The sequence below is a fragment of the Mastacembelus armatus genome, chromosome 5, assembly GCF_900324485.2.
Source record: "Mastacembelus armatus chromosome 5, fMasArm1.2, whole genome shotgun sequence".
Classification (NCBI taxonomy): Eukaryota; Metazoa; Chordata; class Actinopteri; order Synbranchiformes; family Mastacembelidae; genus Mastacembelus; species Mastacembelus armatus.
This window is the reverse complement of record NC_046637.1, coordinates 28,718,463-28,744,835: the sequence shown is the minus strand read 5'-3', so window position 1 is coordinate 28,744,835 and position 26,373 is coordinate 28,718,463. Positions and strand designations below refer to the sequence as shown.

At 42.1% G+C, this 26,373-nt stretch overlaps 1 protein-coding gene across 1 annotated transcript; it reads right to left on the bottom strand.

The window, feature by feature from the left end:
* Nucleotides 1–3,623: 3,623 nt before the first annotated feature.
* Nucleotides 3,624–25,572, bottom strand: LOC113130756 (serine/threonine-protein kinase WNK2-like). Its single transcript, XM_026307595.1, is given in 30 exon segments — nucleotides 3,624–5,680; nucleotides 6,412–6,716; nucleotides 6,837–6,881; nucleotides 7,767–7,865; nucleotides 8,016–8,234; nucleotides 8,330–8,562; nucleotides 8,668–9,257; nucleotides 9,386–9,450; nucleotides 9,576–9,633; nucleotides 10,062–10,382; nucleotides 10,384–10,934; nucleotides 11,084–11,245; nucleotides 11,337–11,379; nucleotides 11,574–11,744; nucleotides 11,838–11,954; nucleotides 12,046–12,208; nucleotides 12,301–12,350; nucleotides 12,662–13,357; nucleotides 13,534–13,953; nucleotides 14,110–14,226; nucleotides 14,452–14,484; nucleotides 14,999–15,121; nucleotides 16,595–16,851; nucleotides 17,130–17,397; nucleotides 17,933–18,152; nucleotides 18,391–18,479; nucleotides 18,869–19,026; nucleotides 19,511–19,731; nucleotides 20,200–20,372; nucleotides 24,233–25,572. Coding segments are annotated over 30 exon segments (6,945 nt in total). The 5' UTR covers nucleotides 24,908–25,572; the 3' UTR covers nucleotides 3,624–5,377.
* Between the last annotated feature and the right edge of the window lie 801 nt (nucleotides 25,573–26,373).

The following is a 26,373-nucleotide window of genomic DNA, read 5'->3' as shown; positions in this document are numbered from 1 at the left end:
AGACTCCACGCCTTTCAACGTTTTTTTTTTTTAAATTTATTTTCTGAAATAACAGACAAAAACATATGCATGTTTGTGTAGCCAAGTTCCGTTAATTTACTTAGCATATACAAGAAATAAAAATCTCTAGGGTCTAAGATCACAACTGTTAACAGCTATGTCTCGGTTCTTGATGCAAGAGAAAATATATACCTGTCTCTTAGGCTGAAGGAACCATTGATCCCACTCAGAGATGACAAATACACACTTTTCAGTTATCAAGTTCCAACTTATTATTTAAGCATATTTCTCTTAGCAAAACTCAATCTAGCTATACAGTTCGAATATCCCACAAAAAAAATCCAAACCAAAATAAAATTAATTAACTAAATCTGGCCAGAAAAAGAAAACTACAATCAACTGCTGCAGCTGTATTCAGTTTTGAAGCTGTTGTGCACAACCAGAGTGAGCTCAGTTAAAAGAAAAATATGTCTGTTGATGTTGTCTTATGTCCCTGGAAAGATCTTACTTGCTGAATCTGTAGAGACAACTCCAGTTCAGAATCCTCAACTCAGCAGAGTTCCTCTTCATAAGAACAACAATGGCATCAATGCAGACACGCTCTTCGCCTCATATGTCCGCCGTCAGTCTGAGTATGGCCGCCCGCACTGCTCCTTCACTGCTCCTTCACTTCTCCGAATCCTGCTGTCAGGCTCTGTTTCAACAAACAGTTTTAGACAATGTTCAGGAATCCCAGCTCCGGTTGGCACCACACGCAGAAGAGAGCACGCTAACTCTGTTTTTTTTTCCTCTCCACACAGCTCAAAAAAAAAATTAAATACTATTTCCAAAGTTTGAAAAGTTCCTCATTTGAAAAATACATTCAGCTCTACGACAGGTTAACAGTAACATGTAGAACATATTTATTGTGGAAAATTTAATAACAGAAGTCAAAGAAGTACACTAAAATAATTTACATTTCATATTAGCAGTACAGATTAGCTAGCATAGGCGTTAGCCACCCAACAACAACATGTCTTTCTCACATTTTACTATCACTTAGCAACATTTAGCAGCTGATACTCTGTTGTTTTGTACGTTATACAATACATATTGATTACCTATTTCAACAAATAACAGTTTTAGACACAATGTTCAGGAATCCCAGCTCCTGTTGGCACCACACGCAGAGGAGAGCACGCATTTTTTTCCTCTCCACACAGCTCAAAGAAAATTTACACTTTCACAGTGAGTCACATCAACTAGGGGGTTGCTGCCACCAAGTGGTTGCCAACCGACATTATCTGATATAGAATAAATAAAGTAAATAAAACATCCTAACTGGGATGACTGCGTCTAATTCACTCCAAGAAAATATAGTAAAGTCCAGAATTTTCATGAGATTTTATGTTGTTGGATGACAGTAACAGTTCTATACTGCATAGTACATATTTGGCAATTTCTTATAATGACAAGGTGACTAACTGTAACTTAACCAACATTTTGGGTAGGGTTACATCTGCTTTCGGGGAAGAATAAAGTTTATCGCATATTTTACTGAAAATTACTGTTGATGCTCATTTGGCCTGTACCATGACTGACTCCACATTTATCTGTATATTTTTACAAATAAACAAACTTAGTATTAATTTAACACTGGAGATTTTGCTGTGGGGCATATACATTTACAAAGTGCAACTATCATGTTGACCTGTTGTTAAAATGTTTCCAGCCAACGTATTTCATTCTGCCAAAATATATGATCCTCCAGCACAAAAGCTGACTATAACTTACATTTTGAAACAAGGCTTTATTATGTGCCAAGTCTCACAGAGAAAAATAAAAAACTCACATCTCCTGCATGAAAGCAGTGTTGTTCACCTCTGCCTAGCCTTCCCTGTCATACCTGGGTGTTGCCGTACAAAATAGCAGTGTTATTCATTCGAAAAATGCATTATGTAAGAATATAAAAAAACAAAATATGTTTTTTACAAAACATATTTGCATGTGTAGCTCATGACCATAGTTGAGAGTAGGAGCATAGATTTAGTGGTAAGTCGAGAGCTTCGCCTTTCGGCTCAGCTCCTTCGTCGCTACAACGGACTGATGCATCGACTGCATTGCTGCTGCCGATGCGGCGATCCATCTGTCAATCTCACGTTCTATCCTTCCCTCACTTGTGAACAAGATCCCAAGATACTGAAACTCCTCCACCTGAGGCAGGCAGGCTAACCTGACCTGGAGATGGCAAGACACCTTTTTCCGGTTGAGAACCATGGCCTCGGACTTAGAAGTGCTAATTCTCATCCCAGCCACTTCACACTATGGTTGCAAACTGCCCCAGTGGACGCTGAAGGTCCTGGCTAGATGGAACTAACAGGACAACATCATCTGCAAAAAGCAAAGATGAAATTCTGTGGTCCCCAAACTGGACTCCTTCTGGCCCCTGGCTGTGCCTAGAAATTCTGTTCATAAAAATAATGAACAGAACTGGTGGCAAAAACCCAGGTCTTGGAATAGTTTGGTGAGGCTATGAAGGAAGACTATCAGTTGGCCTCAATGAAATTCTGGCAAACCGTCCGGTGCTTCAGGAGGGGGAAACCGTGCTCTGTCAATACTGTTTACAGTGGAGGTGGGGAGCTGCTGACCTCGACTGGGGATATTGTCGGACAGTGGAAGGAATACTTTGAAGATCTCAACTTCACTGACCTAGCTTCCAGAAACGAAGCAAAAGCTGAGTCAGAGGCTAATCTGCATATCACCCAGGCTCATGTCACTGACGTAGTTCAGCAGCTCCTCAGTGGCAAGGCACCGGGGGTGGATGACATCCACCCCAAATATCTCAAGGCTCTGGATGTTATTGGGCTGTCATGGCTGACACGCCTCTGCAACATTGCCTGGTGATCAGGGACAGTACCCCTGGATTGGTAGACCGGGGTGGTGGGCCCTCTTTTTAAGAAGGGGGACTGGAGGATGTGTTCCAACTATAGAGGGCTCACACTCCTCAGCCTCCCTGGGAAGGGTTGTTACTCGTTTTTGTGGCTAATTCACATACCTATGACTTTCATTGGCTCTAATTTGCTTGCTCTGGCATTATCAAGTTCAAACTTTTGTTTGATTGTCCATTGTATTGTAGGGACATGGGCAGATTTTCTGGATTTAAGCTCTCTATACCCATAGCTATACTTCTGCACTGTCAGAATTATGAGGACACTGGGCCTGTCCTCATATTTTCAAATGTCCCCATAGTATGGCGTGTATTCAGACGAAATGTCCTTACAATACATAAAAACCAACACACAAACACACTATTATGCTAAAATGGTCCTAACAAAGATAGAAATACAGTACAAGTACACCCACTCACCCACACATGAAAAACTCCCACCCAAACATAACCTCCCCTCTGTGTTCTGCAGGCAATCACACAGAGAGCTAACGGAAATCAGATAAAGCAGCCATTTACCAGAAATTCCACTGCATGTGTGAACTTTTCCGTTGATCCGATGGGTCCAGCCAGAACATTTTGAAAGGACTTTGTTACTACACTGAAACCTCTTCATGCAGTCAGAGAAAGGGAAAAGAGATACACAGTGTCTTGATATGTTCAATATGCACTGTTAATGAAACAAGCACGTGTGGTGTCAAGCGAAAATGAATTTATTATTTCTGTCTTCAAGTATGTACAGTTTTTGTGAAAGAGTACTGATTTGACAAGGCGGGGGAAACAGGTGGTAAAGCAGGCAAAAGCAATCATACAACTAGCTTTCACTGCAAGCATTAAAGAGATTAGAGACAGGTTATTGTGTAAGCACAAAAAATAGCTGCATAGCCAATGTTCTCAAGTAAAATATAAAAACGAATCTACATGTCATCATTGAAGCAACTCTGGCTGTAAGACAAATGATCAGTCCTTATCAAAATATTGTCATGATGCGCAATCACAGAAGGCAGAATCTGAAAAATAACCCTAATGACGTGAAACATGAGCCGTATTATTTTTCTTGTGACTCCCATATGTGCAATACTAAAATTGCCTGATTGCCCCTTTAACTGTAAAAACCATGCTAATTTTAACAGGGATATAACTTGGAAAATAAAACAAAAAAAAGATGAAAATAACTTCTCTGTTGGGTTTAGTGTGCACTGAGAAATTCGTCAAAGAAAGCTCTAAGTTTTGTAGAGCTTTCTGACCAATTAAACAGTGTAATATGTCTTAGAGAGCTCTGACTCAGCTATAATGACATACAGTGCTGTATGATGGAGGTAACTGTGTGGGGCCAGCGTCTAAAGAACATCATCTAGAAAACCTATGAATTGCACAAATAGTACGTCAAACAGTGTGGCTTCTCAGTAACTCACATTCTTAACATCATCATTTCATCAGTATTTAATCACACAACCGACCACACAGTGATCTCTTAAAAACCACAAAGGCAACGATATGTAAAGCTACAGACTGCGTTTGTAGAGGTATGGGATGATTATGATTATGACTCGTATGTTGAGTCCTTCAGCCCTCCTTGTTGTATGGTTTCAAAGCCAGTTTCTCCAAACAACATCTTCATATAACTCACCAAGTTAACCTGTGGACATTCAGAATATCAGTGTACTCATGCAGGCCATGATGCAGGCGGTAGAGCAGTCCCACAAGAACATTACTTCAGTGAAGAAGGAAAAACCTACAGTAAATATATTAAAAAAATCTAACTCAGTTTTGTATATTTTTAAACAATCTCTGATATCTTATGAACAGCAACACAACCAGATTATAGTGTTTAAGTATGTTATGTTGCTAAATTACATATGTTTCAATCCACATTCATTACTTAAATCTTGTAATTTACCTTTGAAGGTTATAGCATATATAGAAGGCCTAATGTCTACTGTGAACCTAAATGCTTTTCTTCAGAAAACTAAAACTGCAATTCAAGGCACTCTCACAGGTGTTTTTTTTTTTTTTTCACCCTAAGGATAAAATTCAAGTTCGTTCAAATCTCTTAAGGATATTTCAAGCTCTTGTGCTGGAAGCATTTCATCAATGAGGAATGAAACGTGTCCTTGGACTAAGAGAGAGCGGGGTAAAGCAACTGGTCCTAGTGGCCAGGATGTCAAGTCTTCACAGTGACGGCTTGATGGTGGCTAATAACGTGTTGCATTAAGACACATAGCTGCAGCACCAACCTATGGATTACCTAATGTTAACTGTACAAACACGGGAGCTATGTACAGACTAACAAGAATTCATATATACACACGGCAGCTGATACACATAGGGGTGATATGAGCAACACAAACATGAACTATTTATATGAACACAGTACGATAATAAGACTGACTAAAACTATAATGATATTTCTTTTTGGTAACTGAGTTGGAAGACATAATGCTACTCAGGTTAGAGAGTCCTGGCTTTAGGGTCAGGCGGCTGACATGATGGAGCTGGAATTGGGCTGTGGGCGTCTTGGGCTGAGGGCACAGCAGGAAAGGCAAAAACTCCTGACGTGAGAGGGAAGAGCAACCCAGACCATTGGCTAACAGAGAGGGGTGAGGACAAGGCCTTGAAAGGCGCAGAGGACTGTAGCTGATAGCTGGGATGTGGCCCTGTGGACGGGCTGGTTCTCATTGTTGACCCAGGGCTGTCAGGCCATGACAGGGTCAGGCTGCAGGCTTCTAGATTTGGAGTTGTCCATGATGACACCTACAAGGATTGGATAATGACCAGATATCCAACTTTACAACAACGATTAACTACAATTATACAATGCTGTCAATTAATGCCATCATTATATGTATGGGCATGTATTTGTGTTTTTTCTCTGTATCTGTAAGATTCCTCATTGTGGGTACATAGATTTTTGTTTCACCATTTTTTTTTTGTACTGCAGCATTTTCTTGTATTCCATCAGTGCATGTCACTTGTTGATGTACTGTAAACATTACTTAGAATGCATTATTCTATATGAACATAGTTTCCCTGAGACAAACCATGTTTGAGAAGTGGGCACAAAGCCTTTTTGTTATGTGAATAGTTGTGAGTGTGTGATATTAGTGCAGCGTAGGTATAGATTAGTAAACTTACAGTATGTGCAAATATGTATTTAAAGTAATTTACCATCAGCAAGTAAGAATGCAACTTATCACAAAATAATAGCAAATTACTGTATTTCTGCAAAGTGCTGTCGTCTGACAGGGTATAGTTGTGTGTAGCATTACCTAATTCTACTTTATTTATTGGTAATCTCACCTAATTTTCATGATCTGATTAAGAAGCCCTGCAAACCATGCAACCTTAGATAGTTGGGTGCAAAACTGTCACTTTTTATCAATTAAACATTAAAAACAATTTTCAGATTTGAATCATTTTGATTCTTATGACCACAGGACTAACTGAAACCGGACCAGTTAAGGTTAGAGTTAGCTTAAACTCACGTCTGAAGCACTTCGAGGTACAACCTGATCCCACAGCTTCTGTCCACTGATGCTCAGAGAGTTAGTGCGTGGCCTGTGGGTGACAATAAGGACCTCCTGGGCCCAGTCGTCCATCAGCCACTGCAAGTTTTCAGGCAGGTTGTTTTCATTGGCACTCATTGATTTACCAGTGTATGTGCCTTTCTTATTGTTGCTGTTATTGGCCTGGGCTTGGGCCAGTCCCATCACTGGCTGATGAGGAGGAGGTGTGGCACCATTAGGCTGCTGCTGTGACTGAGTGAAAGCCCCTGATCCGGCTGCAGACCCTGAAAGGACACACATATACACATAACCTGACACTAAGTTTATAGCGATGTTTAGACTGATATAAATAAACATGGCACTGAATTACTTAATTTTAGTGAGACAGTGTTAATTCTACATACTGCTGCCACGCTCTTTGCCAAGACACAGTCTCTTCAGTGTTGACCCTATAAGATAAAAAAAAGACCTTAAACAAATCATCTTTCCCTTAACTGGTAATAATAATCATTAACAGGATGCAGTGAAAACGAACCTGCTGATTACTGCCACAAAAAATTAAAAAAAATAAAAAAAAACAACCAAACAAAACCCAAAAAAGCCTAAGCCAAATTAAAAAGTAAAAAGTTCCCTGAAACAAAACAGTACATTTATTAGGAAAATCATGCAGGTGGCTCAGGTAAGTGCCATATCAAGTGCTGTACTAGATTGGCAGAAAAACTAAAATAATAAAGAGAGAGGTTAATAGTTAATAAAAAAATTGAAATTTCATAGCAGATTGGGGTGCATGTGGCATGCAGAAGTCCATTGCCTAATAATGCAGGATGAATAATTCACAAAAAGGAGGTGGTGCATGTTATAAGGTGGATAAAGGACATAATCATCAGTAAGAGACACTGAGATATAATGTTTATTATCATTTTAATGAACCTTGACTACACAGACCTATGGACTTAAATAAATAGAAAATAAGTAAAAATGAGCAAAAAATATATTGGGAAAAAACTATGGTCTTTTTCTTCTGGTCTTTTTATAGAAATAATTGTGTAAATTCATGATTAACATTTGAAAATAACCATTTGCTCAATCAAAATGTTTACTTCTTCGGAACAAACTAAGTGGTTTAATAAACAATATATCCCTTTTTAAGCAGAAATACTAGATAAACGCAAGCGAGAAAGCTGAGATGAAGCAGAACAGAAAACCCAAAAGTGTTGTAGAAAAGTTTGGCAAAAAAAAAAAAAAAAAAAAAAAAGACATCACTGAGCTAAAAAAGTGAAACTAAATATTTCTAAGAAAAAGTGAAGATATGTGAGAAGAGAAGAGATACAAACAGATAGACAAAGACACAGGTCCACTGAGAAATCTAGCTCGTGGCTTGCTACTGGATTTATAGGTCACTCTCTCAGATGGTTGAGGATAATTAGACCAGCCTGTAGAGGAGTATAGTCAAAGATACCGGGGTAAGAATGGCACACAGTGAAATACTTAACCAAGTGTTTAATAATTCTCTGGTACATCTAGATATTTACAGGAAAAGACCATTCAACTTAGACTTTCTGTTGTGTTTTGCTAGAGGTTACCTTGTCTGGTTGGAGCATGTGTGCCTGTGTTGTCTCCAGTGTAAATATTATCAGAAGACAAAGAGCCCTTGAGGGAACAGGGCTGAGTCTGCACAGGCTCTGAAGTTGAGCTGGGAAGGTGGCTGGTGCATGATCGCGCCCTGCCATGTGTGGGGAAAGTCCGTTTGGCGGGAGAGCCATTTAAACTCACTGTGGGCTCACCTGCACCTACAGCAGCACCTGAACACACACGCACAGGCATCAGGATGATGCATTCTTTTCACATGCTGTAAATATTCAACTTATAATACTGGAGTTTCTGAAAAGATACTCACTGACTCTGCTGGATTCACTAGTTTTGGTGGTGACATTTCTAAATTGTTGAACAAGTGGGCTGAGGAGTTTGCCAGGCTTCAGCCTATGCCTGCTAGACCTCTTTCTACGGCCAGCATGTGGTGCAATGTGTGAGAGACCCAGGCCAGGAGGAGGGACCTTGCCAAGCCGACGATATAGCAATTCCACTTCTCCCCGCTGATGGGCCTGTAGCTCAGAGATCTCCCTAAGATGTCTGAGGAGATGGAGTCAAGAATATGCTGGTCACTTAAAAACTAAATGGAAAACTATTTTCAAGTAAAACAATTGAGGCTAAATGTAAACCACCAGCTATGCTTACTTCTCCCTGAGTCTTTGTAGTTCCCTCTTCATGTCTGAGTCTTCCAACTCTGAGTCATTATCGCTGCTGGCATAGGCTGAGCCGTGCACACCTCCATGCCTACCTGGTGAATCAGAGCTCTGCACACTGCTGCTACGCCCTGAACGACGTAGGAAAGCCACTGCCCTCTTCATGAGATCGCTTCCTCTGCGCTCTGAGCGAGTATGTTGAGATGGAGTGGGGGGAGCCAGCTTTGCAGGGCTGCTCTCAGCCCCTGAGTCCGAGGACAGGAAGCGAGCATGGACTGTGACATCTACAGGGACAGAGGTTGAGGTAAGGGCGCGAGGCAGAGAACCCCGTTTGGCCATGGAAGGAGGTGTGTCTAAGTAGAAATCAGGTGGGGCGGAGTAGCGGCTGCATCGTGTCCTCTGTGTAATGTCATCTTCAGTGCTGATCACAGAGAAACGGCCGATTGTGGTGGAGGCAGTCATGGCCTCTGCTTGAACATGGTCCCCATTGTATCCTACAGGATGTGCCGGTGAAGCAGCGCTGCTCCAACTCCTTTGTTTAACATCTCGTTTGTTGGCCACTTCAGGAGGAACAGAGATTATCTGCAAAAACAGGAAGAGGCTGGGTACTCACACAGAATCATGATGCTCCTGCAATACAAAACAGCCTAACTACTCTGTCCCACAGCTCTATTGGTCCATTAAATATGAGGAAACTCTCTCTTCCGTACCTTAAATCGACCTCTTGTTCCAGAGCAGGAAGCAGAGTGGGGGACATGTCTTCGCGACAGAGTACCTGAAAAAATGTTCACAACACTGAAGACAGTGGAACCACAGGGATGAACAGTAACACATAACATATTGTAGTTAGACGTTAATGATCCCAGTCATTTTAGACTGGCCAGTGTGTATGGTACATACCACACACAGCTGAGTCACTCAGTGTGCTCAAACTATCCATTCTCTCTGGAATTTGAGGCTAGTGCATGAAACAAGATCACAGATAGAAAGAACAGAAATGAGAAAACTAAAACGCAAACAATTTGTCATTTCCCCCTCATATAACTGTTAATATTGCCTAAAAGCCTGAGAATCTTGACGATGATGTTTGGAAAATTAGAAAGCACAGTTTTTGTCTGAATTTCCATACATCCAAATTAGATACAGTTCAGACAGTTAAGTTAATAATATAATTGGAATTTATCACAGCAAAATATTTGAAATATATTTGCAGATTGTAGACGTAGATGCAAATTAATGCTGCTTTTCATGCAAATCCAATAGCAGACAGATAAAAATAAATGTAAGAAAAACTTGTGGAAACACTTAAATATTTTTATAATCATTTCATAGAAAAAACCAGTGTCAAAACTGGTTGACAGTTATTGTTGAGTGTGTTGCACTTACCAGATGTTCTCCTGCCCTGTAACGTCCCTCTCCTATTGGCCCTGGTGTGCTGTTTCCTGACCCGGCTGTGGCGCTGTCTGGACCAGGAGGAGACTGGATGTACTCTGTGCCGGATCCTGGAGTCTCTGCAGCACTGCCTGATGGATACATGGGAGCATACTCCTGGTAGAGTAAGTTCCTTAGTTTCTCGTCCAGTGTTTTTATGGTGCTGTCCACAAAGCCCCCACGACCCAGCCGTCCTTCACAGTCCGACTCACCAGGCCCTGCACCATGCTGGGATGGTGCAGGGCTCTGGGGCAGTGAGGACACTTTGCCCCCCCCCCACACTAGAATAAGGCTGGTGGAGTACTACAGGCTGCTGAGGCCGCTCACTATGTGCTGCAGGGGCATATGAGACAGAAAGAGGTTCTTTGGCTGGACATGGCTCCTGGAGTGGCAGTGGGGTGAGGGGAGACCCACCCTGTGAACCACTCACATCCAGAGACAGGGGCATGACCAGAGGGCAGCAGGGCACCTCTTCAGCCATAGAAACTGGACATGTGATTCCGGGCATCTGCTGAGAGGCATGAATTGGGGACATGGACCCCAGGGGAGATCCCTGTAACTCATCCACTGGAAAAGATGTATGCGTGGATGATGGGGGCAATGTCTGAGTCCTGGCTGGCTGAACCTGATGGACACTGGGTGGCACTGAGCTGCCCACAGGCTCCACTGATGATACAGACTGAAGAGTTGGGGGAGCTGACACAGGAGGTGACAGACTGGCCAAGAGGAGTGGGTCTGTGTTGGACATTATTGGAGGACTGCAGAATCCATACACATCATAGGAGAAGCCTCCACTTCCACCAGACATTGTGGAAGATGACCCCTCCTCTGTAGGGAGAGAAAAAAATAAATCTGTAAATGATTAGGAGACTCACAAATATGTAAACTATTATACTGGATATTTTAATAGTCAAATGTGTTTCATTAAGCTGCCACCAGGTAGTGCTGCTGTTAAATGAAACTGGAAACAAAGTCACCTCTGGATGCAGACGGCCTTGCAGTGCCACTGTCAGCAGGCTGGGTAGTGGCTGAACTCCCAGGTGACTGTGTGGTTGTGCCCTCTGATGGGGTATCATGGCTGGATGTCGGCATCTCCTCTACAGGGCAAATTATGAACCATCTCTTTCCTGTGTGAAGAACTGCAATTGAAGAGTTTATACATTTACCACCAATTGTGTTTTAATTATGACATATGAAAATGACTGTACATGGTTATATCTTTGATTTTACCATTCTGCTGATAAACAGGCTGAGGTGCCCCAGATTGTTGATTCTGCAGAGAAATAGACAGACGTGCTAACTCAGTGTGGTGCTTGCCACTTGGTATTTATTTGCATGTATCAATGTCTGTGAATATGTCTCTGACCATGTCTAAATCGTTGCATAAGCATACGTACTGTATATATTTATGTATATACTAATTATAACTACTAACTAGTCTATATATCTGTATCTGCACCCTCTTACCTCTCCTACTAGGCCTTCAGAAATTTGGCCTTTTTGAGGACTGCAACTCAAAGTGGAGGCCCTCTCACCCACGATGTCTTCATTCAACATGTCCTCAGCTTTATCAACAATGTCCTTGAGCTGGTCAATGAAGATCTCCTTCTCTAACAATAAGATAAAGCCGTTCTCTACCTGTTGGCATACAGATTCAAAAAAGTTACACAATGCCACAAACATAACCAATAGATAAGTTGAAAACTAGAAACTATAAAAAGCTCAACTAACCATGTAAGTGGCAATTTCCTCAGGAGCATCTCCATCAAGATCAAATTTAAACGTCACCATTTTGTGGTTGTGAGTTTCCAGCTGACACTCAACCATTTTATCACCAGTGTTGCAAACCTGTGGGGACAGGGGTTACACTTTACAGTTGGAAACACTAGAATTTCAGGCATCTGTGACATCACCTGCCGTAACATACACCATGACCCACATTGAGCATGCTCAGTTTGGGTTTGCTGGTCTTTTCCTGGCGGGAACGTGTGCGAGCAGACTTGCGGTGGTGTTTCCTTGGTCTTCCGTCACCCTTTCCCCCACTAACCAAGCTGTCATAACCATCACTTGTTTCCTTTCCAGATGCCACATCAGAATTGAGACTTCAAAATAAGCAAATAAATAAACATTAGGTAATTTCTAGGTCTGGACACATTTTCATTACTTTGACTACAGAATCTGTAAAGCCACACACCTGTCATAAGTATAGCTAGGTAAAGATACTGGTTTGTCCTGAGGTACATCCTGAAGACAGAAAAATAGGCAGGTAAAAAGTTTATTTTCCTCACAGTGGAGCACTGCAGGACACAATGGATGACTACGAGACAACAGAGAATTTGTATTAATGTAAATGTGAGCTATCAGCATTTGACTTTAGAGGGTAATCCTAATCCCAGATTGAGACACTGGTTTCTAGATGAGGGTATAAAACTGATGTGCATGTAATTAGAACGGCAGCCAGTTTGAATGTGCTTTCTGAGTAACAACCAGATTTCAGTATCAAATGTATTTTTCTAATTAACTGGTATATGTGCTAACTTTGTCTTTATTCCTACCTCTAAACAAGGCTCTTGTTGAAGGGTGCTAGATGCAGATGTCATTTCAAGGTTTTGCTGAGTTGTGGTCAGGCTGGCACACTCAGGCACTGAGACTGCTGTCTGGATGCCAGCAGGCTGCAGAACTGGAGCTGGGCCTGATGTTACAACAGGAGCTAGAGCAGGAGTGGGGAGTGGAGCTGGCAGAGTGAAAGGGACGGGGGCTGAGACCAAACCTGGGACTTGGGGTTTACAGATGGAAGATGTGTCTGAGCTTGTAGATGAGACTTTTGGTGGTTGAAAAGTAGCATCTGATACAGAGACTGGTGATTGAACTGAAGCTGAGGCTGAAACTGGCACTCCTGTTGAAACTTGTATTGAGCCTGAAGTTGGGGCTTTAACAAGGGATGAAGCTAGACTTTGAGGCATGGCTGCAGGTTGTGCTGGTACTGGGACAGGTGGTTGATTTTGTGCTGGAATCAGAGCTAGAATTTGTGGTGTGGGTTGGGTTTCAGCTTTGACTGTAACTGGGACTGGGATTGAGGCTGCGGCAGGGACTGGGGCTAGAACTGTGGAAGCTACAGTTAAGTCGTGGCCCAGTGCTGCAGGTTCAGCATTTACTCTGCTTCCCCAGAGAGGAGTCTCAGCAGCAGGCAAGACAGGGTGGACTGGAGCCAAAGGATGAACATCTCCAAAATTCCCCTGTGAAACAATCGTCTGGAAGAAAAAGCACATTTAGGGAATTGTTCATCAGTTAAGATAAACACTGTTCACTTTAAGTCCCCAAACACATGCCGTGCATGTAAAACAATAATAGTTAAGACAATGATACCTTAGTATCATAGATTTGACAGGACCCAATTATTACAGTAAAAACTGAGTTAAATATTCACCTGGACAGGCTGCTCAGCCAGTTCTTGCTCAGAGTGGGGGGTGGGGTATGGGGTAGGTTGTACCTGGGAGAGAGGTAAGGAACGAGTGGGATGGAAGCTACAAAGGTTTGACCGAGATGTGGGAGGGCCACCGTGCTGCTGGGGCACTGCAGGGGGCATGGTCATGGCAAGGGGTGAAATAGGTAGTGCCACATTAGGCAACTGCTGAGGTGCGCACAGAGGCGTCTGAGGGGTGCCAAGACTAGGTGTAGAGTGCAATGCGGCATGAGCTGTCAGAGAAAGAGAGGGATGGTGGGGTGAAGGTGAGTAGTAGGGGCTAGATACAGATGGGCCACTGCTGCTGTAGGCAGAGGGCAGATGAGCTGAGGAGAAGGGAGGGGGCTTTTGGCCCCCTGTTAGAACAGGATATGGTGAGGGAAACTGGGAGAAAAAAGGGAAAATGGATATAAAATGAACAAAGACAACCAGCTGATAAAAAGAACATTCACATAGGCCCTTCATGAATTATGCCACCCTGTAACATACTGTATTTTAACTTTTGAAGCATGTTCATCTTGTGTTTCTACCACAACACACCTGTGTGTTGATCTGCAGGGGCAGGAGTGGTGGAGGAGCACTGGTGACTGACTGTAGAAAACTGATAGATATGTCAGGTGGACTCAGGTGAGATGCAGTCTGGTCAGCAGGTAACAGCTAAGGAAGAACAACCAAATATTTCCTTTTTACTTATAAGTATAAGTATAAGTATAACTTTACTAACAAATTTTCTATTGAACAGACAAGACATTTTGATGTAAAAGCTTTAAAAAAAAAAGGTTAGCTGCAGGTAAGGTAGGGGATGTATGATCCAACTATCCTGTGTGGTCTGCAGTGTATGTACTGGAACCTCCAGTAAATAATAAAATCTGGAGGCTTTACCTGGGGCAGGACACCAGCTGGTTGGAGATTACACTACAGGAAGAAAAGACAAATGAGAAGAAAAGACAATCCACATGATAGAGTCAGTCACATACACACACACAGACATACAGTATATGATGACTTATTTAAATAGGGAAATCGCCTGTTACCAACCCCACACAGATGTCCTTCGTTGTCTGATAGGGCAGCGAAATTACATATTAATTTGCTGTAAAGTTTGCATGTTTTAGTTAACTAGCATACCTCACATTACTAATTTTGGTTAACAGAGTAGCTTGTACGCATACAGCTTGTCCACATTCAAACCTGCTAAGTCACTGGGGAAAAAAATCTGCTCATTGTTTAGATAAGATGGCAATACAAACTCAATTACATTACTCTGACTCTGTCCCTACAGATACAGTAGGAGTAGCTGTTGTAACAGGGGATCCAAACAAATAAATATATGTTTCAGCCATGCAGCAAACTCTTGCACCCCAATTCTGCTTTTTGCATCTCACTACAGCTGCTGCCTGTGCCTGTCGCAGTAAGATATATGCAGTACCTGCTCCTGGCTGGGTTGGACAGTTAGCTGCGTCTGTAAAGTGGGGGCTGCGGCTGGGAAGCTCTGTGCTGTCTGTCTACTTTGGTGCGCAGTAGCAGCTGGTGTAGCTGGAGCAGAAACTGTCTGTGAGAAACACATAAGAGACAGGGTATGTATTAGGCCCTGATTTTACACATACTATGCAATGTCTCACTATGCAACAGAAGGTCGTGTTAGTGTTACAACAAATCAAGCTCAGGGTTAAAATGGTCAGTTTATCAAAGCAGGGACAAGAAAGCAGAAGGATATTTGTAGCTGGCAATGTTAAAAAAAGTAAAGCTGAAACAGAAAAGGGGAAATTACAGGATTAATCTATCATTAACGACCCATCATGTTCAATGCCACGCACTCTGCTAACATATTATTGTGTAAGCTGTCACACTCTCCTCTAACCTTATCTAAAACAGGAACTTACTGTTGATTAGGCAGAAGCAGAGACTGGCTAGCTGAAGGAGCGAAGCAGCTGGCAGAATCATGAAAAATATAGCACGATGCTGCTATGGCAACATTTAGCCTAAATGAACTCTCCTTCTCTAACCTACCAATGGTTTGCCTTTGCTGTCATGTGGTGATAACAGGTTGTTCATGTCCAGATTCGGATTACAGAAGAGTGGGACCTCCAGGCTTTGACTCTTGCTTATATGCTCAACTATTGAAGACGCAGTACTGCCAAAACCCTGACTCTGCAGTGAATGAATAGTTGCTCGCTCAGAGAGGGTGGGTGAACTGGTCCTGCGACTGACGATGTGCTGGAGACAGTGGTTGAGAAAAGCGAGATCTCCACCTTCATAAAAACTCTGTGGGAGCACAACTTGTGAGGGTGGGGAAAGATGTAAAGGTGAAGTCAACTGGGTCGTTTCTCTGTCTGACAATGCGGGATCAGATGCACCCAAAACATGGGGCTGACTTACTGGAGGAGACTTTGACAGATAGAGAAATGTGGGTGATCTTGGCTTAGAGAGTGGAGTAAACTGGGTGTATGTGGGGAAAGCGTGCATGTGTGTGTGTCCCAGAGATCGGGCTCCCTCTGGCCAGTCCCTCAGGAGGACAGACATGCAAGCCCTGCAGTGGCGATGAAGCTGTGGGCTATGAGAGACACTCTAACTCAGCTTTGAGGGAGACTGTATATCCTGGGGAAGGTGAAATGAATTCAGATGATGTGCTGAGTCATGATGAGAGTGTTGATGGGGGGACAAGAGAGATGATAATAATGATGCATTCTGGGCAGATTTAGAGCACAGGTTGTCTGGGGTATCCACTGAGCTCTCTGTGCTATCTGCTGAAGCCGGATCCTGTGATGGATATAGGCAGGAGCTTGCATTGGCTATCTTACTGAAAGAATGTCTCCTACACCGCAACATGTCAACGAGGGAGGTGCTTCCATGCCTGAAACACACTACGCTCTGACTGTCGAGCAGGTTGTCATGGCATACAAATGGATCACTGTAGTGGCGCTGATCAGGTATCATTGCAAAAAAGAAAATAAATATCAATGAATGATAACAAAAAGAAAGATTTAACAAAGTTGCTAGACAAATAAGAAATGCTTTCACTCACTGTCTGACAAAGCCCCTGGTGCCGTTGTGCTGCAGGTTGTTGATAGGCCCCGGGATGCGGCTGACCTGTAGTTTGCTGGTAGGCTCCCTGTCCTGTGGATTGCTGGTAGGGCCCCTGGTGCAGTTGAGGGTCAGCCTGTGCAGGAGGACTATAGATCATCTGAGCTGTGGAAATGGGTTCTGGAAGTGACTGGCAGGGGCCATTTTGCTGATTGTTCAAATCATCTAATTGCACGGTAGAGCTCACTCCACTGTCAGCTGTAATAACGGAGTGAATAAATATAACTTATCACAATGCCCTCTGCAAGAAGGATGGACACTGAGGAAGGGCAGGGGAGAAGTAGTACTATCTAATTAAAATTCAAAAGCTGGTATGTTACTCTGACATTGCAGTTGCTTTTTCTCTGTCACTCATATTCACACATACACATTTAAATATTTTAGTGACAGTCAGTTTCATAACAATGGCCAGATTTGTAACTAAAAACTGTACCTCTATAAGTTGTGTGCTTATAATTATAACTAACATGTCTCACATGTGGTAGATGTGACGGCTGGCACAGTGCAGATCAAGGTCTGCTGCTCCATCTCTTGGTCTTCGTAATCTGTTGTAGCTAATGTAGCACCCTCTGGTAGACCGGTACTGGGTACCTGCAGTAGGTTCTGTTGCATTTTTTTCTCAGCTACTTCACTATTTCCTGGCGAGACAGTCCGCTCCCTCCTCCATTTGATGAGAGCCACGCGATCCCGGATGGACTTTCCAACAATCTTCACATCACAGTCCAGGAAAAAACCTGATTCCACCTACAGGACACAAATACTCATTGCAGATCAGAACAAACTAAGACACGCTTGCAATTCAATATCTTCACTAAGAAATCAACAAATCTACATTCTCTTTTCCCCTTAAAACATGAAGAATAGATACCTTGGCCTCTACTAAGTCATTATGTATTATTGAGCTTGCACCACTGCCACTTCCAACAAGCAAGAAAAGACACTGACACCACCCAAGTTTTTCAGGTTGTTTATGCCTAATTTAAAGGTGCAATGCGTAAAATGTGAAAGATTTAAGGGCATTTGGTGGTGATATTGAAAAATGCAACTATCTGAGCACCACCTCACATATCACCCCACCCGTTTCCAGGCACGAAGGAGGGTACAGTGACCATCATCTAAAACAAAATGATTCCCGGTCCAGTGTTTGGTTTGTCAGTTTGGGGCTACTGTAGAAACATGGCTTCAGACCTTTAATTGCTATTAAATATATTAATGAACTGGACACCCAATCTATACAAATATTGTTTATATTCACAAAATACAATTATTATTTCTTTACCATTTCTTGTGCAACAACCTCTGGAACTTCATTCACCAAATCAAAGGTAAACTCAATGGCTCCAGTGTCCTTATATTTCCCCTTCAGCTTTTTTGGATCCTCGACCCACAACTTTAGAGCAATGGATGATTTCTTCCCATCATCTTCTTCATTGAGCTCCACTCTCACACCTGTATCCTCTGCAAAGAAGGCATGATTCAGGAGGTCTTTGATAGAGTACCTGCAGGAAATGCACAAACATCAGCTAATGACCCACACTATAGGTCACTGTGACAATAAAACCTAATGATGCACAACACACAAAAAAAGCCACTGTATCACTGTATCAGAGCTAAACATTGGCATTAATATCAGGAATAAAAACAAAACAACACAACAATAAGGTAAGAATGAACTGATGTGTAAATACAAAAATGCATCATGAGCCCAGAGTCTATCCAAGGTACTGGTCCACTTACCTTTCTTCCCATCTATGACAGATACACTCCCCAATTATTTCTTTGATTTCTGGGTCACTGACTTTACTATAGCTGGCAGGTTTCACCCCCTGAAAAACAAACCAGCAATAACATGCTTCAGCTTTTAAACTGCTTAGTGTATGACTGCATAACGGACTGTCTGCAATGTCAAGAAATTTTAATTGCATCTACCCCAAAACACTTTGTCTCCAAGATGTCAGCTATGGCAAGTAAGGAGCTACTGCTGTATGGGAGGACTATTAAAGTGCTATAATGATTAGCTAAAGGCTTAGTCAAAAACTATTTAAAAACCGATTAGTTCATAAAATAAAAATAAAATTCACACATTGAAGTAGGACTTACTAGCTTTTGAACACCTTCTCCTTCTTACAGATGAAAAGTTTAATTCATTAAAAATAAAATGTACTGTTTCTACATTCAGTACACTAAGGGGATTTACTTCTGCAGCCTTACTCACACTGGTGACTTTCCGGTAGATCTGTGCAGCATTTTGACACTCAGAGTAGGGATATTCTGATGTGGCCATCTCCAGCATACACATCCCAAAGGCATAGACATCCACAGCCTCGTCATAGTGCTCCTCATACATCTCGGGGGCCATGAACTCTGGAGTGCCTGAAGAATTAATACAAGAGACTGTAATAAATTCTAAAACGTACGAGTCGTCATCAGGGTTTCGTCCTATTTTATGAGGATCAACAGCGGTGGCAAAGGCTAAAATTCAGTAAGAATCCTAAATTATGATCCTAAAACATTTCCATTTACAATAGACAATTTACAATAGACAATAGAAAATTAAAAAATCTAACATTCAAATACTGCATAAAGCAACTTGAACACAAATGACAGGAGGTTACTGTTAATTTGAAATTACTTGAGATATAATGGCCAAACTATGGCGAGCTTATAATAGACACTACACCAGTTTTAATGAGGTTAAACACTACATAAAAAATAAAATACTGTATGTCTTAAAGGTGCAATGTGCAAAATGTGAAGGATTTAGCTGCACTGAGTGGTGAGGTTGCAGAGTGCAACCTTTTTTTCTTTGTCACAATTCAATGAAACTGTATTTTTTTCAAGCTAGCTGATGACTAACCAATAACACTTTTAGCAAAGGAGGCCCTCTTTAGTGTTGCCAAGCCCAGGTCTCCTATTTTGACAGAGCCTGTAGGACCAGTGATGAAGATGTTGTCACATTTGAGGTCTCTATGGATGATTGGAGGAGTCCTTGTGTGGAGGAAGTGGAGGCCTTTGAGGATCTGTCTGCACCAGCTCCTAAGAACTTTAGGCTTCATTACCTTAAAGCGCTTCAGATACCTGTGAGAAGATACAAAAAAACATTACCAGCAGGACAGAGATGTTCCTGTTGACACCAGGAAAAGAGATGCGCTTTTCTAAACATATTGCAAGGTTATACGATAATAAAATATCAAGATCTGTCCAAAATCTCTGATACCTTTTCTCTTCCCAAAATAATCTTTCTATGTTTTGTGAGTTTTCAGCTCAAATCACAAATATTCTATATTAACATGAACAATATCTTGGTCTAGCAATAATTTGAGCGTAATGCTATCATTTAGTTCATACTTGAGAGACATGATGTAGGCAGTCTAATGACCATTACTGTAAGGTTCATTAAAAATAGGAGCAGTAATGTTTGTATATCTTACAATAATTGTTTTACAGTCAAGTATTAGGCTGAAAAGGAGATGAACTAAGAGTTTATGGAGGGCATATCAAGGCATCCCAAACATATATAAAAATGTATATTTTTTGTTGACTCACGTTTTTAGAGTCCCTGAGGTCATTAGCTCTGTCACCAGAACGATACATTTCTTCCCTTTCACCGGTGATTCCCAGAAGTCATAGAACCGCACGATGTTGGGATGCTGCAGAGCCTTTAACATCTCTGCCTCCTCTTTGAACCTCTGTCTCTCAGCTTTGGACAGTTTCCGTTCCTAGGGGAAAATTGAGAAAGACTGTTAATTTTTAAAAATGAGAAATAATTTCCAAGTCTGCCCAGTCATTTTGTGCCAGTATTCAGGAGCCTTATCGGGGAACAGGCTCCAGCAGTGATCAATTTGTCTGAATTTTATAGGTTTGAAGGGTGGTGGAGAAAAAAGGAGGGGAAGAATCATTGTCATTTTGAGTTTTTCTTACATAAAGCAGTAATGAAAGAGATGCAATCATTTTTAAACCTCCTTTAGAAAGTCTGCTGTTGCTTCAGGGACATGGGGATCTGAATAGTTTCATTATATAAAACATACAACAGTGAAACAACTCTGACCTCTGAGTAGAATCTATTTTCAGAAAACAAATGAGTGCAAGCCATATTTAATCTGGTGCTGTGATACAGACGAACACATCTGTCAGGACAGATAAACATAACAGTGTAATCTTTAATCTCTATCTGTCACATGCTGCAGGTAAATAATGAAACAAAAACGACCATTAAGCATCATAATAGCACACTGGATATAAGTTGTTTTCCCTTACAAAGCCATTTAATGTATTTACTGTGTAGAATTGCTCAAAGTTGAAAACTTACATCTTTGAGATACAAGTCTGAGTAAACCTGTGTATCCTGATCAATACTTTGGCCCCTGCCTTCCCTGAACTGTTGTATAAATAGTAAAACAGCTGACAGCGAGCATCCTCCACATTTCTGTTTCTTTCCAGTCAGCACGACAGATAGAACACAAATGGCTTTAGCCACAGCAGATGCTACCTGACCTCCACATTTTCTCTCCAGCTGTGTTCATGGCTACAGGGTGTTTGGTGTTTGAAATGCACAGTAGCCTACTGTATAAACTCTGGCATTAAATGTTGACTGATGGGGAATCAGATTTCATCTACAGTTCATAGTCACCTATGCAGTGCACAGCCTAATGCGTCTTAAGATTACATACAGCATTGTGAAGGATATGTCTCCTTCTTCAGCTACCTTCATAATGGTGATTCTTACTGAAAACACACACATTAAACCTAGCCTTAACTTACTGTCTGTGTTGCCTAATTCTTATGGAAGTTTCCAAACAAATTATTAAAGAAGCTATGCAGGGATGAGATTTTAGCAAGATGTGGTATTTACGGCTCAAAATGTGCTTTGGTTACACTTGAAAGTACATAAAAAACGGCACAAATATTTGTATCTACAGAGCCCAGGGTGGTCAGGATACAGCACTGCAATTAATATAGATGTAGAACTTTTTCTGTGTCTACGACACATATTACACTCTGTTAGCTGAACCCACCCTTTCTCTTTCCCTCTCTCTCTTGGTGCAGAGAGCTGCATCAGCAGGATTCACTCTCCAGACGCATCTGTGTGGTAACACCACAGGGGTATAAATCCATGTTTAGTATTCATTACTTAGCCATCAAACAGGACCAATAAAAACATACAACAGTCGGATTGTTCTCAATGCAGTACATTTTTTTCACTTTTTATTAAAGTATGCTAAATTATTTGCACATTTTTGGTAAACAATTAGCTGTTTGTTTATTATTTAGTGGATAAATATGTAACAAGACTAGCTGTCTGGTCTGCTCAATACCAGGCACCAGCTCAACTTTAAATCTGATTTATAAATCTTTTTACGAGCATCAAGTTTTCTGCTGTCTCATTCTTCGTTTTGCCGCCAAACACACACACACAGCATAAAGGCAGTGTGTGTGAGTTACAGCAGCTTTCTGTGAGTGAGACACACAGGCACAAAAGCTCTGAAGGGCAAGGCCTCATCTCCAGGGACAGAATGGTTGAATCATGCATATACAAGTACTGTAGGATTCATGATTCATGTCTTATCTGATAGACATTCAAAAAGTGCTCTTCTTCTTTAGGTTTTCAGTTAATAATGTAGATGTATTTTAAAATATAACCTCTAGTTTGTTAAAGAAACACTGATAAACTATATGAACTCTTAATAAAGACTCAAAAACTGAATTTAATGTACTATTCAACTATGAGCAATACTGTGTAGACTATCCTTAATCAATTCAAGTTCCAAGAATAGACAATGACATTTTAAACCTGCAATGTCACAAGGGCCCTTACTTTACGTTACCCTCAGGCCTGTTCAGGGCCGCTTCTTCCGCTGCATGTTTCAGACACAATGGATGAGACAGTCCTAAACAGAGCTACATCACCATGTGCACAATCAACTGGAGGCTGACTTTGTGGACTTCTAGATGGATTGATTGAGGTGTCACATCCAAATGAGCCTCGTTGTGTGTATATTACAGTGCTAACATCTGTGCTAACACGGAACAACCCTCCTGATCTGTCCCTCACTAGAAGCTAAACCTGTGTAGTTTCCAATGGGAGCTGTGAGATAAGCACAACTGTGATTTAACTCTCTTTCTAAACCTTGATTGATTTGGGCTGTTATTTTTATTGCTTATTCCTGCAGGCCTGACAGGGTGAATCTGGATTCTGCAAGAACAGGTAAGAAAAAAAAAAAAAAGCATCAGCTTTGTTCACCTTGAAGGCCCAAGCAAATGAATGAAGTCATTCAGCTTGGCTGTGCCTCACCAAATTTATTCTCATCATGATATTTTGGTGTAAATTAAAGCTTCATTAAATGAGGCTGAGGCCGACTCTGTATGTATAGTGTCTGATTATCAGCCAGTGCCATTGATTAAAACAAAACACAACAACAAGCAGCTTATCAAAGATTGGTAACATGACAGCTACTTTTTCCAGAAAAAAAATGGGTGGATTACAGTACAATGAATGGGTCTTTCTTGGAATTCATAAGAAAAAATGTTTCATACACTTCTAGGACAACAGCAGTAAAGTAAAACTATAGCAATATGTGAGAAAGAATACGGTTAGAAATCAGAATATAAAGGTAGTAATTGTTGTGGCAGTATAATACTCAATTTAGTGCTTTCACATGTAATGCTGGAAATTGTTCCGCACAGAATGTACAAGCTTTGTGGCCTGAAAGCACATCCCCTGACTACTGGTCTGTCTACAGGCTAATCTGTACGTGTATGTCGCCTGGACTGTGTCTAAACTGATCATTAGATTATCACATACACAGCTTAGTGCTACAGCAAGCTGTCACTGCTATGAAGCTACTGCATGTGTTTGCTGTATATTAATTAGCCTCTGCTGATTGCGTATAAATGGCTGAATACTGTTTAGATGCAAGAGCATAATGATTTCAGTTCAATTCATGTCAAGAAATTATGCAAATGACAAAAAGAATCCAAACTTTACTGAAACGCCTTTGTGAACTCCTGAGATTAGTGTCTGCTCTGAACCCTCTCGTAGGTTTCACAGAGTTAAGAAATGATTGTTGTAAATCTCCTGGATGACAGAAAACTACAAGATCACAACATTTTGGCAAGAATTATGAGAGAAATCTGTGAGAACTGATAAAAAACACTACATGAATGATGGACAGTCTCATCCTCTTCAATCTGCACTGTAACAGATGCTTTGCCCATTTCCCCTATGAAAACACATATTTCAGATATAACAAAAACATGACGAAAACAGAATGTTATCTCTTCTGTGTGCTGTACAGCACTTCAACAATATGAGGTTAGAAAAGCTTAGAGCAGATAAAAAATCCTCTCATCAGTAATAAAGCATGTACGGTTTTATATGAAGCTGAATGACGTATCCCAGATTAGAGGAGGGGAGAAACAAATAATACACTGAATGCCCAACAATAACCCACTAACCCTGTTAGATATAACCTGGTTGATGTGGTTAGGTGGGACCAATAACAAAGACCTCCGGTTGTCACCTGGACCAAATGTTGGTATTGTCTCAGGCTGCACATTAAAGGCAGTTTTGGACACTTACCTGCAGCTCGCACCATGCCACTTCCACCCAGGTGTCGGTGTCAAGGCCTTTATAGACCGTCTTGAAGGACCCTCTACCCAGTTCAATGTCAAATTTGAGAAATCGCCCCCCAGGTGAGGTAGACACCGCCTTCATTCCGGGCTCCTCTTCGTTCTCGTCACTTCCTGCTTTACCTGTGACATCCGAGGGCACAACCTCTCCCTTGGGCTCTCTTTTATTCCTGTCTCCCTTCCCATCGTCAATGCTGGTTTCTTCTGTGGCGCCGTCCTTTAGCCCCACCTGGCTCTCCGTGCCGGAAGTCTCCTGGAGGCCCAGGCGGGGTCCGTGCAGAGTACGGGTCCGATTCCGATCTACGATGCTCCTCAGGTCAATGTTTAGTACCGGGCTGCTGGTGACACACTCCGGTGTATCCAGCGGATGCTCCTCGGAGTCTGACACCCACAAACTCCGGCGGATGAACCTCTGGCGGACCAACCCCCGATAGTCTGTGGAGGGGTATGCGCTAGGGTCACTGGCTCCTCGCAGGGCTGCGCTTTGTGTGTTGACATTGTGGTCTGTCCCGTTCTCATAAACAGGCCTACAGGCATTTGCATTAATGTCCGAGTCTAAGTTGGGTGCTGAGGAAAATGTGGATCCCAGTGGCGGATCTTTGCTGGAATCGTCCGCCGACTCCATCCCTGGTGAATCGTTAAACACTTACCGGCGACATGGTGTTGGGCGGCGGATGAGCATGCGCCTCTCCCGGCAGTGGGAGAGCTTGCTGCCTATCTGCAACGCTCGCATTCAGTGACGCAGTTCGCCAGCTCAGGGTGTATGGCCTTACGCCTCGGACTGGTTTAGGACACAGAACATCCCAACAAAATGTCCAGTTCTGAGGATGCGCGCATTGCTCCTCTCGCCGCGGTCCACCTTGCGGCAGTAGCTGCAGCACGGAGCTCTTCGAGTTAATCCTGGTGTCACTGCCAGTTCAACCTATGAGCTCACATCGCATGAGGGCCTCGCTCCAGCGCACACTATCAAAATGTGACTTGTTCCGCAGACAGCTCACTGGCCTGCGGTGGGCCAGCCAGGATGCTGAGCCTGTGCTACGCACTAATCCCTCCAGAGACGCATCACGGGAAGATCGAGTGCGCAGCTGCCATCCGCCGTGAACGCTCATCGACCCGGGTTCTGGTCGATGCAAATAAATAGGAGGTGTTCTGGGTGAAAAACTGAATCAGCTTCGGGAATTGTGACCTCAGCATCTCAGTATTGATGCTTGAACTATCCGAGCGGACTTTCTTCTCTCCGGGACGTTTTGTTTTGATGCTCACGGCGGGTCTTAGCGCATCTCTCCCCTATAACTCAAACAACTATTGTCTTCTCAAATTTGTTATTTCAGGGCAAACTAGAATATTTCACGGGACAACCCACGCCCCTAGCAACAACACGTATCCAATAAGTACGCACGCTTTAGGCGGCACCCTCAGGCTCCCCTCACACAGGCTGTGTGGACCACGGCATTGTCCGCCCTCAGCGTGACGCGCTAAACCTCCAATGAAAAGGGACACTGCTCGGAATTATGGGCTACTGGATGAGACTCATGTTGATGTTATACTCTTCCACATACATAACATCTGTGCAGGGAGAATGGAAGATTAGACTTTCTCTGGCAAGGAAACCACATAAGTTAATATATGCTGTGCTTTACATAGTTTTCATGTCATTTAATCCTAAAATACACTGTCACCATGTGTTTCACAGTATTTGCATCTATAGGCCCAGGTCTGTGTGGCTTACCTTCAAATCTGGGAAAACAATTAAGTCTATTAAAATAGGTGGGACAGACTGCCTCTTTTTCTGAAGCATTTCATATGTATATATAGGTATGAAGTTGATTTATTTTAAATTCTCACTAACACAGTGGTCAGAGATATAGCAACATATCGTTGGCTCATTTATATTTTTTAAGCTAGTTTTATACAATAGAAACATAACATTTGAAACCAAGTTTATATAATACTAAGGACAAGAACTAAGAGGTTAAAACTCTCACTTAAGGCAACAAAAGTATTTTTTCTTAGTAGCCTTAGACAGTAGGCTATTAAATTTATTAGGGGCACTACTAAGGAACAAATCTGCCCACATCACCAGGGAAACAG